This window comes from Chaetomium tenue, assembly GCF_020726465.1.
Source record: "Chaetomium tenue strain MPI-SDFR-AT-0079 chromosome Unknown F5144scaffold_2, whole genome shotgun sequence".
NCBI classification, from domain to species: domain Eukaryota; kingdom Fungi; phylum Ascomycota; class Sordariomycetes; order Sordariales; family Chaetomiaceae; genus Chaetomium; species Chaetomium tenue.
The window spans coordinates 1,092,735-1,105,380 of record NW_027117330.1 but is presented as its reverse complement, the minus strand read 5'-3'; the positions used below and the strand labels follow the sequence as shown (position 1 = coordinate 1,105,380).

General features: G+C 54.6%; 5 protein-coding genes across 5 annotated transcripts; 3 read left to right on the top strand and 2 right to left on the bottom strand.

The window, feature by feature from the left end:
• Window positions 1-33: 33 nt before the first annotated feature.
• On the bottom strand, window positions 34-511 carry F5144DRAFT_95146 (uncharacterized protein). The gene has a single exon (XM_066793594.1). The coding sequence runs from the start codon at window positions 330-332 to the stop codon at window positions 66-68; it is 267 nt and encodes an 88-aa protein (XP_066646024.1). The 5' UTR covers window positions 333-511; the 3' UTR covers window positions 34-65.
• Window positions 34-2,368, top strand: F5144DRAFT_504819 (C2H2 type zinc-finger-domain-containing protein). Its single transcript, XM_066786438.1, has 2 exons — window positions 34-660; window positions 719-2,368. Exons 1-2 carry the CDS (start codon window positions 521-523, stop codon window positions 2,235-2,237), a joined length of 1,659 nt encoding a protein of 552 aa, XP_066646023.1. The 5' UTR covers window positions 34-520; the 3' UTR covers window positions 2,238-2,368.
• Window positions 2,369-3,056: 688 nt separating this feature from the next.
• F5144DRAFT_589935 (uncharacterized protein) lies at window positions 3,057-4,926 on the top strand (the record flags this gene model as incomplete). The annotated part of the gene is made up of 4 exons (XM_066790105.1): window positions 3,057-3,068; window positions 3,121-3,501; window positions 3,575-4,051; window positions 4,513-4,926. 4 exons carry the CDS (start codon window positions 3,057-3,059, stop codon window positions 4,924-4,926), a joined length of 1,284 nt encoding a protein of 427 aa, XP_066646022.1.
• Window positions 4,927-6,230: 1,304 nt separating this feature from the next.
• F5144DRAFT_95029 (uncharacterized protein) lies at window positions 6,231-7,078 on the top strand. The gene has a single exon (XM_066793592.1). The coding sequence runs from the start codon at window positions 6,410-6,412 to the stop codon at window positions 6,905-6,907; it is 498 nt and encodes a 165-aa protein (XP_066646021.1). The 5' UTR covers window positions 6,231-6,409; the 3' UTR covers window positions 6,908-7,078.
• A 2,191-nt stretch (window positions 7,079-9,269) lies between these two features.
• On the bottom strand, window positions 9,270-11,746 carry F5144DRAFT_95045 (uncharacterized protein). The gene is made up of 2 exons (XM_066793593.1): window positions 10,052-11,746; window positions 9,270-9,920 (listed from the first exon to the last, which is right to left on the bottom strand). Exons 1-2 carry the CDS (start codon window positions 11,551-11,553, stop codon window positions 9,500-9,502), a joined length of 1,923 nt encoding a protein of 640 aa, XP_066646020.1. The 5' UTR covers window positions 11,554-11,746; the 3' UTR covers window positions 9,270-9,499.
• Window positions 11,747-12,646: the final 900 nt, after the last annotated feature.

Sequence of the window (12,646 nt, the reverse complement as noted above, 5' to 3'; positions counted from 1 at the left end):
CCTGTCAGATTCCCACCATGCTCAAAGTTTCAAATCAGCTTGGTTGGTGCATAATGTCTAGGTATTTATCTGCCAACTACATGATATTCATTGTCCATAAAACTGCATCCAAGTGAAAGAAATCCATGGAGAAAGTGTACCTTTCTCTTCCTCATTTTCAAGCCCGCACTGTGGATCCCTATCGCAAACGGACTGCCTGAGCGACCGACCAGGGCTTCCCGCATGCCAAGCAAATGTGACGTCCACAGTTGAACCCCGCCATAAACCGCTTGCCACCAAAAAAATACTACGAGAGTACTTAACGCCGCCTCTCCTGTTGCTCTTTCTGGCATTATTCAGCAGACACCAGTTATTATCCCTTCTACCTAAGACACGTGAAGTGGTTTAAAATTCACCAGCACTACCCGTCCTGAGTTATCACTCATTGACGTTACAATCCCACAACCTAGCTACCAACCTACCTAGGTACCTATCTTCCAGCAAACCGAATCTCCACGGTCACTTGGCCATAACGGGCACGATGGCGACGATTTCAGGCGACAGAACTGCTCCTAGCAGCGGCGTGCCGACAAATACTTCGCATCCGTATACCTGCAACACATGTCAGGTTGCCTTCCGCAATAGCGACCTTCAGAGGGGACACATGCGCAGCGATTGGCAGTAAGTAGCCTTGTTAAAGCCTCTTCTCCATGCTCCAGACGCTCACCTTCATATGCAGCCGATACAACCTACAGCGCCGTGTTGCTACACTACCCCCCATCTCGTCCGAAGTATTCACGGAGAAGGTTCTCCAGGCTCGAGCTGAGACGACCGCACAAGCCGACAAGGCCGGTTTCGAACGGGCCTGCGAGACGTGCCAAAAGACGTACTATAGCGAGAACTCGTTCCGGAATCACCTCAGCAGCGCGAAACACAAGGCGAAAGCTGTCGCCTTGGCATCGCAGTCGAATGGCAAGGTCGACGACGAGGCGAGCTCAATGACCTTCTCTCTGGGCGAGCCGGCGGCAGACTCAGTGGTGGATTCGGACGCTGAGGAGGAGTTCAACGAGGTTGTTGAAGGGCTCAAGAACACTGCACTTCACGAGTCTACCTCACCCGTCAAGCGGCCGTCGAATCCCCATTTATCCGCCGAAGCCCAAAACAAGCCAGAGCACCCCTTATCACAGACGTCAAGCGAGGAAGAGTCATCCACGGAAACCCCTTCAGCACCAACCCCGACGGGGGCCAAGCCGGCACCGGCGGCTCCGTCGCTCAAGACATGCCTCTTCTGTAACTACGAGTCTCCGACACCGCCGCTCAATGTGTCACACATGGAACGTATTCACGGCATGTTCATTCCGGAGAAGCAATATTTGGTGAACCTTGAAGGGTTGCTTCGTCATTTCCAGGAGCAGGTCTTCTCTCTGAACCAATGCCTCACTTGTGGAAAGTTCAAGTCAAACGCATTCGCTGTGCAGACGCACATGCGCGACAAGAGCCATTGCCAAATCCCATACACCACTGAGGAGGAGCAGGTTGAGATTGGCGAGTTTTACGACTTCCGCAGCACTTACTCTGACGGTGAGGATTGGGAAGAAGAGTCGGATGACGAAGGGCAACAGATCGGCGGTGTCAAACTCGGGGCGAAGCGCGAAAGCAAGGTAACCGGGGAGGACGGCGATGAAGTTATGGAGGACGAGACTTGGGAGACGGACAGCGAGGCATCATCCCTCGACTCCAACGATCTCCACGCTGTTCCCGCGGATCAACATTATCACCAGTACGATCGCCTCAACAAGCACCCTCATCACTCGCGAAACACTTCTCGTAGTCACCACCAAGCAGACGGCTGGCACGCCCAAAGTCACAAACGGCCCCAGGCAGTTTTCCACGACGACTACGAACTCCATCTTCCGAATGGAAAATCTGTTGGTCACCGGTCACTCAACAAGTACTACCGACAGAACCTTTACCACTACCCGACTCCGGAGGAGCGGGCGGAGCGCCTCGCCATCGAGGAGGCTGAGAGGGAGAACGAGATGGATGTCGACGGCGATGAACGTCGTCCTCGTGGGCGGGCCCTGATATCCAGGGATGTGAGGGGTCTCGGCGTCGCTTCTCTCGATGACCAGCAGACAAGAAGCATCGTCAACAAGGGCAAGAAGGAGGAATGGGCAAACCAGAAGAGCAAGGGCATGTTGCAGACGCGGCTGGCGATCAAGGAGAAGGCGCCTCATCCGGCCACGTACCTGCGCTGAGTCTGTGTGTCGATTCCGGGGGACGAGCCTGGTCGGTCTAGGCGACGACGGCCTTGGGACCTTTTGCTAGCTATTCAGGTACCAATAAACCCAAGAAGAAAATGGGATGGCAATAAATTCGGCCTCAACCTGGTTCTCATATGAGTGTCTCGTGAGTGTCTACCTAATCTTGTGTGTTCAGAAAGCCTGAGCACCGAAACCCGAATAGCCCATGCTGAGATCCCTAATGAGGATCCCCAGGGTCGAAGTGGGGCCGCGGGGCATGTGCTTGCCTTCTCAATGCCACTTCGCGGGTCATCTTCCTTGGAAAACATGGACTTCACTGGCTTTGTGCTTTCCTCCTTTCCCCTGAAAACAACCTGAAAGGTGATTTCCTTCGTCATGTCCCAGCCTCACGTGGGCCCCAACTTATATTGAGCTTTGCCAAGTCGCACCATTTCGTTTGTTGCTTGAGTGCTTGTTTGATTTATTTATGTAGCAGTTGGCAAGGAGGCATCCAGGGCAGCACTTACCCCGCGGTCAAGCACTGCCCCCCACTCCAACCGATCACACACGCAACCCACAACCCGCATTTATTACCAACACCGAGCCTTGTTCAGCCTTTCCTCGTCATAGGTATTCAGAGCCTTACTGTTATTCATCGATCATTTTCTGCATTCCGCGCATTTTGGCCGCATAGCATATTCCCGGCGCTGGTCTTTTGTACCTCGGCTCGCCGTCCCCGTCGGCTTCCTTAGAACGGCAATCTAGTTCATTACCTGCCTTGATTCACTCTCGATTACAATCCCTCGACTGGCCGGTTCGTATTAGATAGGAACCATGTTCTCCCAGGTAACATTGGCTGCACCACGTTCTAGGCTTTTGAAGCTTATACTTCCCACAGAAGAAGCCGTATTCGGCAGTCACGGTGGATATCGAGAGATTGACGAGTGAAGCGGTGCCCGTCGATGATGTTAGTGGAATTCCAGATCTCGTAGAGGTCGTCAATCTCCAGGACACAGGTCCCAGAGAGGCTTCACGCGCCATCCGGAAGAAGCTCAAGTACGGGAACCTGCACCGCCAGCTCCGTGCCTTAACCCTTCTCGACGGGCTCATCCAAAATGCGGGACCTCGCTTCCAGAGAAGCTTCGCAGATGAAGCCCTGCTGGAGCGCCTGCGTTTTTGTGGAACGGCGGAGCTATCCGACCCAGAGGTGAAAAAGAAGTGCAGGGAACTGTTCGCCGGTTGGGCTGCCGAGTACAAGAACACGCCCGGCATGGGTGAAGTTGCCAAACTACACAGGGTAACAATGCTGTCCCGGCCCTCTTTCCTAATATACCTTCGCTCACCGCGGTCAGGAAACCCCTCGGCGCAAACGAGTCGTGACGCAGCAGGAGTCCAAGGTTATCAGGGAAACAGAGAACCCGTTTGGCGAAGATGAGGAGGAGGATGACGGCAAGCCCGGTCCAGCAGGCCCATCCGGGGGACACTCTAGGACTTCGTCCCTTCCCAGCCCGTTGGCAAAGCAGCCTTCATCTGGCAGCCACGATACGAAGAAGTCGAAGAAGGATAAAAGAGGCAAAAGGCCCAAATTTAACCTGGCAGCCGAACAGGAGCAGATGAAGATAGTCATCGCTGAGGCATCAATCGCGGCCACCAATCTGACAAACACTCTCCAAACCATCAATCGGGAGCGCGAGCGAATTTCCGACAACCAAATCGCGGCGCACCGGTTTGAAGAATGCAAGCAGCTCCGGCGGAAGATCCTGCGTTATATTCAACACGTCGAGGCGGAGCAGTGGCTAGGCAGCCTGCTTAACGCTAACGATGTGTTGGTCATAGCACTAATGATGTTTGAACAGTTGGACCGCTCCATTGACGCAGACAGTGACTCAGACGACGAGCTCGCTGAGCAGGCCCATCTATACAGAAGTATGCCCTACCGCTCGGCCTCCGGATCATCTTGAGCAGAGTGGCTAATGACCTTGCAGTGGCGACCGAAAAAGGAAAAGGCAAAGCACCGAGCTCGTCCGCCAATCCTCCAACCTCGGAGATGGCCAACCTCAGTTTCAGCCCGCAGCAGCAATCACGGACGGGTTTGCGTCCGCCCCCACCCCGTCCTTCGGAAGGCACCAAGCCCCCGATATCATCCTTTCATCAATCCTTGACCTCAGGCAGTAGCAAAGGGACAAGCACCGACATAAACGCGGATAGCGATGGCGATGTCAGTGATACCAAGGAAGACGACAAGGACGATCCCTTCGGCGACCAGTACGCCGTGACGAAGGGCGACTAGAGTAGCCCGTCACGAGATGAGGGTAACCCACCAGGAGATGAGGGTAGCCCGCCAGGAGATGAGGGTAGCCCGCCACGAGATAAGGGTAGCCCGTCACAAGTTAAGGCTGCGAAGGTTCTCGGGGCGTACCCGTATGATAATGAGGGAGAGAACGCAGGGGGCAGCGGTGCTGGTGGGGCTGAGCAAAACGCAGGAGAAGAGGCAGATGACGAGAGTGATAAGATCCCAGTCGGCGAAACCGAGAAGGAGAAGAAGAAACGGCAGAAGGCGCGGGAAAAGGCGGCCAGGAAGAAAAAAAGAAACGAGGAGAAAGCGAGGAAGAAGGCCGTGAGGGCGGCTAAGAGAAAGGAGGTGTGGAAAAAAATTGGGAACTTGGTGAGCGCGGTTATTCACGGGGTGGGGGTGTATCCGTGAAGAGGGTCAATCAATGGTTAGGAAGTCGGGGTGGTTGACATGGTGTTCTTTTATGCAGCGATCGAACAGCAGATACATCATTACGTTGCCATTACTCATATCCTGTCGGTTCCATTTGCCTCTACTAGTGTGTCTGTCACCTGCGAATCCGTATCCAACCCAAAGTTTCTAGAACCCGTCATCTCTACAAGCGCCGTTCCTCATAAATAATACTTCTCAGCTTTGGTGTAGGATACACAGGCAGTGTGGGAAGCCTAGTCTAGTGAGCATCCCTCATAGTCTGATACATCAATGCCACTTTGGCTCTTCCTCTCCTGTGTTTGTCCTTTTACCCCTTTCAACCCCGTAAAACCGTGTAGGTGATCAAACCACACCTCCCGAACGCCAGGACCAAATTGAGACGGTAAAAAAGAAATAACTTGACCTCGCCTCCGATCATCGTCCAAGGGGCCAGTGTCAAAACTCCCGCCGCGTTTTGGTTAGGAGGGGGCGGGGGGGTCATCACCTAGATAGACACGTACCTACCACACCGTCGGTGGTACTACGACGGCGTACATACATACATGTGACGTAGCGGGTGCGATATTCCAGAACGGTTACCTTTTTACCTACTGTGTGTTTGTGCGTTTGTGTAATCGTATGCTCGTGTCGTGGTAGTTGTTACTGTTGTTTGCTGTAACTGTTCTGTGCACCGCTTGGTGATGGTCATGGGATGGGGGCTTGAACCGGGGAGTTGGATGGGAGATGCCGGGGCGCTACGACTACACTACACTACGGGGCAGACTAGCTTCGTGACGAGGTGGTCGTCATCGGTGCAAGGCGGGTTCTAGTTACGGGATACGCGGCCTCCTCCTTGAGTCGTCCCCCTGTGTTAGTGGTGCGTGCTATTTGTGTGATGGCTTCGGTGACTTTTGGGAGGCGTGGGGGGTTGGGGCGCGAGTGTCTCTGGTTTGTGTTTGAGGGGTTTTGGGGGGTGGTGATGAAAGGTGTACTTGGTGATGAGGACGGTGGGTGTTCTGGTACTTCGTTGGCGCGGATAGTTGTCGTCGGCGGCTATGGTATGATTCCAGCTATCAGCTTGGCCGGATGCGGCGCTAACGTGCTATTTCTGGCGTTGAGAGATGTCGTTGGCGCTGGAATCTGGAAGGCATGCTGAATCAAGTGGTCTCCCTACGGTGACTGTGGCTGGTAGGGTGTGGTTTGCCTTGATGGGGGATGCCTGGAAGCAAACCTGAGTAATGGCTGAGCTACATTGCCTCGCCCCTGCTTCTCTTTCTTTCTTGAATGTGCTCGGTGCCGTTCCGGGCTGAGCGAGGCTGGGCATGGGAAGCTTAAAGTTGGAAGTTGGGGGTTACACAAATCTAATCGCGGGATCCGTTTCATCAACCAGGTTAACTATCTGCTGTCCCACCGTTTACCGTCAAAAGAATGTGCTGAAGTTTGTCGGCTGAATTTATCGATTTCTTTTTTTTCTAGGCTTTAAATGGTGCATCAGGCGGTCTTCGTACCGTTTGTGGCGCCGTCAGCGGCACCTGCTGCAACCAACCAAGGTGTTTGCTTCAGCATCGTGGACGGAACAATGAAAGAAGCTTTGTCACCACACACCAGGACCCTGATGTCTCACTTCGTGGTTTGCCCTGAGCCTATTCTCGGGGCCCAGCTGACACGTTCGGTGATCGCATCCGGGGCCGCACCTCCGTGTCGTTTGTCCATTTTCCGCTCTGGGATTTTAGATTCTTATGAAGGTACGGGGGGATTGTCACCTAGGGGAACTGTACTTTGGCTAAGCCATGTGGTTATTATAGGCTTGGAAGCGCCCAATTCCACATGCCGGTACATGTACATACAGCACCAATGGAATGGACACCCGCACAAATGTCAGGTGGCCGACACAATGTGGCTTCGACCGTTCTCATCAAATGCTGGGCATCCTGGTTGGTTGTTGTCCAACTTATTTAAAAACAATAATAAAATAAAATAAAATAAAAATGCATTTTTGTTTTGTTAAAAATCCCACGTCACAATTACAAGGCTCGATGACGGTGATTCGGGCATCACATGGACTGTCATGGGCTCGGGTTCGGTTGGACGTCCCGCCTTCCTCTCCGTCCCGCCCCTTCCCCAAAACCCCGCGCCTGCCCCAGGATTTAGAGGGCTTGGAGGGTTGCCTCAGTGGTGAGGGTGTGTGGCCAACCCTTTGGCTGGGCTCGCGGGTGCATTGAAAGGCAGGCACACAGGTCATCTGGCCAGGCCGAGACTGCCAACTCATCAACTTGTCGCCAGGTGAGTAATGCCATCTGCGCCGCCGCACCCTCCACCATTCTTCACCGCTCTCTCGTCGAATCGTCATCAAGAAGCCACGGAGACGGGACATCGGGCAAATGGGACCTCGGAAATGCACCAAAATCAGGGAATGGCATCGCCCAAACCACTAATTGCATTTTCCACTCCGGTGCGTCCGGCCCTTCTATCGTACCATCAACACCAACTGCCCGCATCGTCATCGCACAGCCCCAATTCGGGTTTTTGCCCCGGACCCTCTCGAGAACCGCAACCAAAGGCCACTCCCACTCCGACTCTCCGACTCTCTGACCTCTAACTCCAATCGGGCAACTACAAGCAAAAGCAATAGACAGCTTTTTGCCTCGTGCTGCCCATCTGCCTGCCTGCCGTCCCCGCAACTTGACAAAACAGCAGCGACGACTCAACGTCCCCCCAGGTCATCAGACACCGGCCGCCAGACAGCGAATTGGCGCCCAACCGTCCTCGGCAGCACCGCACCGCGCAGCAGCAACCGCGCAGCAGCCGCGCGGGATGACCGTGGGGCTGCTCTCCAATTCAAACATGACAACGCCTTTGTATTATTCCAAACCGGGAGGCAGGGGGGGGGGGGCTTGATTCGTAACTGCAAGCCCCCCCCCCCCCCCCGAGCAGCGGCTGCCTGGCCCTAGGTGCAAGTCTGCATGGCGCACTTGGGGCTGCTGTTCTCGTTGGCTGTCCGCTGTGTGATATAGTGGCCCCGAGGTGCTGAATCTGATTGTGATCCTGCAAGCCCAGCCCGATCACGCTGCCGCTTCGCATGTACTCTGTAGTGGGAAAATGAAGGGGAGGCTGGGATCTCCCCCGTTGCTGGTCCCAGTCGCCCTACGCGCGTCAACTGTAAGAGCCCATCTCCGGGCGCCAGGGTCTGCCGTTCATTTGTTTTTTCCTGAGTAGGTGGCATGAGCCTGGGTCATCTCGTGCCCCTTTCTTTGCATGCTGTTGGTTGATCCCCCAAAACACCTTGCAGTGGGCCGACCCGGCAGTTCGGCCGGGTGTGTCGCCTGCCTGCCTCATCCCTAACCCCTTATCTCCAACGAGAAACCCATGGTGTCTATCTCCTGACACTGACGGATGCCAACTGGCATTGTTTGGTTGCACCCCGAGCCCCGTCACGCCTCGTAATCAAGACAGTGCCGAACGCCCGGGTGCCCTCTGGGAGAGGAGGAGTGCGTACGGGTTGGGCCCGGCGAGGCCTGGCTACTTTGATGCCTGACCTTGACCTTGCGTACTGGCGACAAGAGACGATGTATCATGAACAAACCCCTTTCTTGGGGGGGGCTTTCTTTCTCAAGCCGGCCGGCATCGGATGCGTTGAGACCTGCCGCCCCAAGACTTTTCCGTTTCAGCTCCACGTCACCATGCCGAAGAGTTCAAATGTGTTAAGAGATCAACGTCTTGCGGCTGCATCCAGGTTGTTGACTTGCATGTCTGCAGCTGCAATGCACTGGATCTCCGAGAAGGCAAGTGGGAAACGCCGCTTTCCCGGTAGCTAGTTAAACTGAACCCTTGTTCCGTAAGTGTCCTGCAATGCATCCATGTAGTGTACATACGAGTATGCAGGACACCGTCCACACCGAGGCCCGAAAAAACAGAGATACCGAAATTTGGTCTGTGATGGATTTGGAGACCAGTGTCAACAAATAAGTATTGTCGGTTGGCGTTTATTGATAGGGGGCTTTACTGAGCCTTTTACAAAGGCACGGGTTGTGACAACAGAGGGTGAAGACATCGTGGGCAGGTCGTTACCTCCGTATCTCCGCTTCGAAAGGGACTGACAGAGATGGCTCCTCATAGTTTGTATCCAATAAGTTATATGAAAGCTTCATGGAGATAAAAGGAACCACGTTCTTGTTCATGTCAACTAACACGGTATATGAGGTAGAGGGATAGAAGTTAAGACCTCCTAGTTACCCCTTTTTGACAACTGCCTTGACACCCCCACCCATCGGACCGTAACAAGGGCGTCTTGAAACCAGAAGCACACACAGATCTCGGTAGCCTCCAAGTCACCCATCAATCCTCCTTCTTCGCCGTCCCCAGGCGCCGATACTTCCTCTTATCCCCCCTCCTCATCAGCCTCTGATCCCTCGTCCCCTTGCCACCCTCCCAAAACCCATTCCCTCTCTTTCCAATCACACTCCTCCCACAAAACGCACTATCAACCACCATGTTAGCCAAAGCAAGAACGAAAACACACCACCGACCTAAGAAAAGACGGATAGTGATAGGGATAAAGATAAGGACTTAAAACTCACCAACTCTCCATCTGAAACTGCTGCTCCCGACTACACCACCCACACACCATCCTCGCCGCCCACTCATTCGCATGCTCCTCACTGGCATCATGACACCGATCACACGGAAACACCTTGGCACAGCACGAGAACCGAAACCAGCGATAGCTCCTCCTATAATGCACGCACGCGCCCCGCGCGGGGAGCGGCTCACCTGCCTGTAAGCCCAGACGCTCCTGGCGGCGGCGCGGCCCTGTCGTCGGTGGGAGGTTGTGGGCGCTGCTGCCGGGGGCGTAGGCGAGGAAGCGCACGTCGGGCAGGGCGAAGGTGAAGCGCGCGTGGCAGGTGCGGCAGACGTTGGTGGTGGTTTCGCCGCGCACTGAGGTGAGTCCTGTGGGGGAGGTGGTGGAACAGGTTGCGCAGGTGGGGGTGAAGGTGCTGGTTTGGGGGAGGGATGGTTAGATTGTTTTTTCTTTTTTGGGGGGAGGGGGGGGGGGGGGGGGTGGTTGTCAGGAGCGAAGGGGTGAGGGACGAAGAGGGGTTGTGAGGGGCCAGGGGGGGTTGTTTACCTTGGGAGCAGGTCGGCGACGGTGCAGCCGGTTACGTCGATGAAGCCGGCGCGGGTCGAGTGTTGGTGGACGAGCTCCTGGCGGAAGCGGACGGTGAAGGGGGTGGCGCACTTCTTGCAGCTGCTGGCCTTTTCGAGGTTGTCTTTTAGCCCGGTGGTTTCGTTGATTGTCTTGCAGCGGTCGCATTTGACGCTGAGGTTGAGGAGCGAAACCTGCAGGAGCTCGATGCCATACAGCTCGATAGAGGGAAACGACATGGCTGTCCCAAGCTCCGCCGTTTGTGTCGGCAGGCTGGGGCCAGCTGGTTCCGCTTCAATCACGGCACCTCCATCCTCGTCGCCGTCATCGGAGTCGTCGTCCGAGTCAGAACTGTCGGTGCCATAGTCAGCCCATTCCACGGGCCGGGGAATAACATGCACATGACCCTTACCAGTCTCCATAAAGGACGTTTGCGCGGCCTCCTCTGTCTCCCCTGCCTCCTCTGCCTCCTGTACCACACTAACGGGCGCCTCAGTGCCTGGCGCAACCTCGGCGGGGGCCTTTTGAGCCTGCTTCGCCAATCTGTCCATGTTCTGGGCCAAGTAGTTCAGATGGCTAGTGAGGGACATCTGCTTCTGCTCGGCAGCCTTCTGTGCGAAGAGCTCCTCGACCGGCTCGGCGTCCTCGGATCCGACATCGTTCAAGAGGATCCTTAACGGTTGTAGAGGGTAGAGCAGTGGGACGATGAGTTGAACAGACTGGACCGGTTGAAGACTGGGAGGGAGGCTGGCTCTACGCTTCGGTTCCAGCGACAAGGTGTAGATGACGCCATCGCTGGACCTTTGGTAATCCGGAGAGCGGTGCATGCGAGCTTCAAGCTGCCTCACGTCCTGGGCTCGCCGCGCCTTTGCTTCGGCGATCTGGTCTTTGGAGTATGATTCCTCCGGGATGTATCGCCGATCCCCCGTCGGTTTGGTGATCGGCTTGACAGGCTGCGAGCCTGATACAGAAGCCAGTTCAGCATCGAGATGGCGGGTATCCTTGAATATGGTCAACTTGACCGTTTCCGCCTTCTTCTCTGACAACAGTGACTCCAGCCTCCGATCGAGAGCTTTCATCAGGGTGAGGAGGGTAGCGCCGCGCTTCTTCTGGACGAGAGCGTCCCAGCCCCTTTCGATGTTAATGACGAATCCCCGGGGAATATCTTTGTTCTTGATCTGCAGTTGGGGCGGGTGCTTTGGGTACCCTTCCGGGATGCGGAGATCGCATTCCAGGTGGTTGAGGTCAAAGGGGAAGTCCGGGTCAGATGGGGTCAAGTTGAAGAGAAGGGAGACCATCCCGTGGCCGATGTCGCTTTCCTTGGGAGAATACCGACGTTTCAACTGCTCGATCTGGTAACCCCTTGCGTCTTTGGTCTCTCGTTCTGGGACCGGCTTCGACACGACCCGAGACGGTGGCGTCTCGGTGACTGCTTGCCTGCTGGACCCAGGCCAAACACCGCCGCGTGACCGAATAGGTATCATTTTGGTAGGTGATGAGATAGTTTAATGATGGAATAGTGATGGAAAAGCGATGGAATAGTGATGGAAAGGCGATGGAATAGTTAATCGTCGATGAGTGAAAGGTAAGAGAATATAAGAGGATGTCAGAAAGAGATAAACTCGATGTTGTCAGAGGAAACAGCTGATACTGACATAGATGAACGAATCAAAGTGGCAATTAATCGAGCTCTAAATGCAAACACAGGACGAATATGTAAGACGATACCAATCGCCTCTCACTCCTTCAAACTCAACGTCCTAGCCCCTCCTAAAAACTTCAACACTCTTAACGTCGATAAGACCTCGTCGCCGTCGAAACTGCAACACCACAAAGGGAGACGGCGAGGAGTAAGAGAAGTGTGACTCAGAATGACTCAAATTGAACCAGATGCAGAAACGAGGTTGGAAGTGGGGCAAGTCGACTTGTTGAAGCTGTCATCGTGCACGGACCATACAGCGAGGTTCGAAAAGACATGCGCTTTCCATTTGCTGCTCAGCTCTTGTCTGTCTTCTCTGTGCATACACCCACGAAATCTCAAAGCATTTCTAGCTCTTCTTAATTCGGTTTGCTCGACATTTAAATTACCTAATGGGCAACCCCTTCCAGCCCTTGGCAAACATGACAGGCCCGTGATATGGGAGTTGAGAAACATACAACTCGAGTACGAATACTATGCCTCAGAGTCCAGGCCTTATTTGGCCTTTGTCAGCTAACCACTTACCAGGGTGGCCTCGCTAAAGGAAACGGCTTAGTTATTTAGTATGCCCAAACCAGCAACACTCACGCAACCAGGACGACGCCCAAAGTACCAATACGCGATGAAAATAGACCATTACCCAAGCCGCTTGTTCTTCTCGACGCCACGCGCTTTGACAGTCAAGCCTGAGATGTCAGCTGCCTGCCCCTGCATTGCTGCATTGCTAGCCCCATCGGCGCTAGCAGAATCCGGGGAAGATTCAGGGGCCGAAGAGTCCGGCGGGTGCCCGTGCTGTCAGAGTCGGGTTTGTCAAAGCCAGAACCGAAATGAGTTGCGGCCTGAGATGGACCTGTTCATGCGTGGTAAATCTTGAAGCT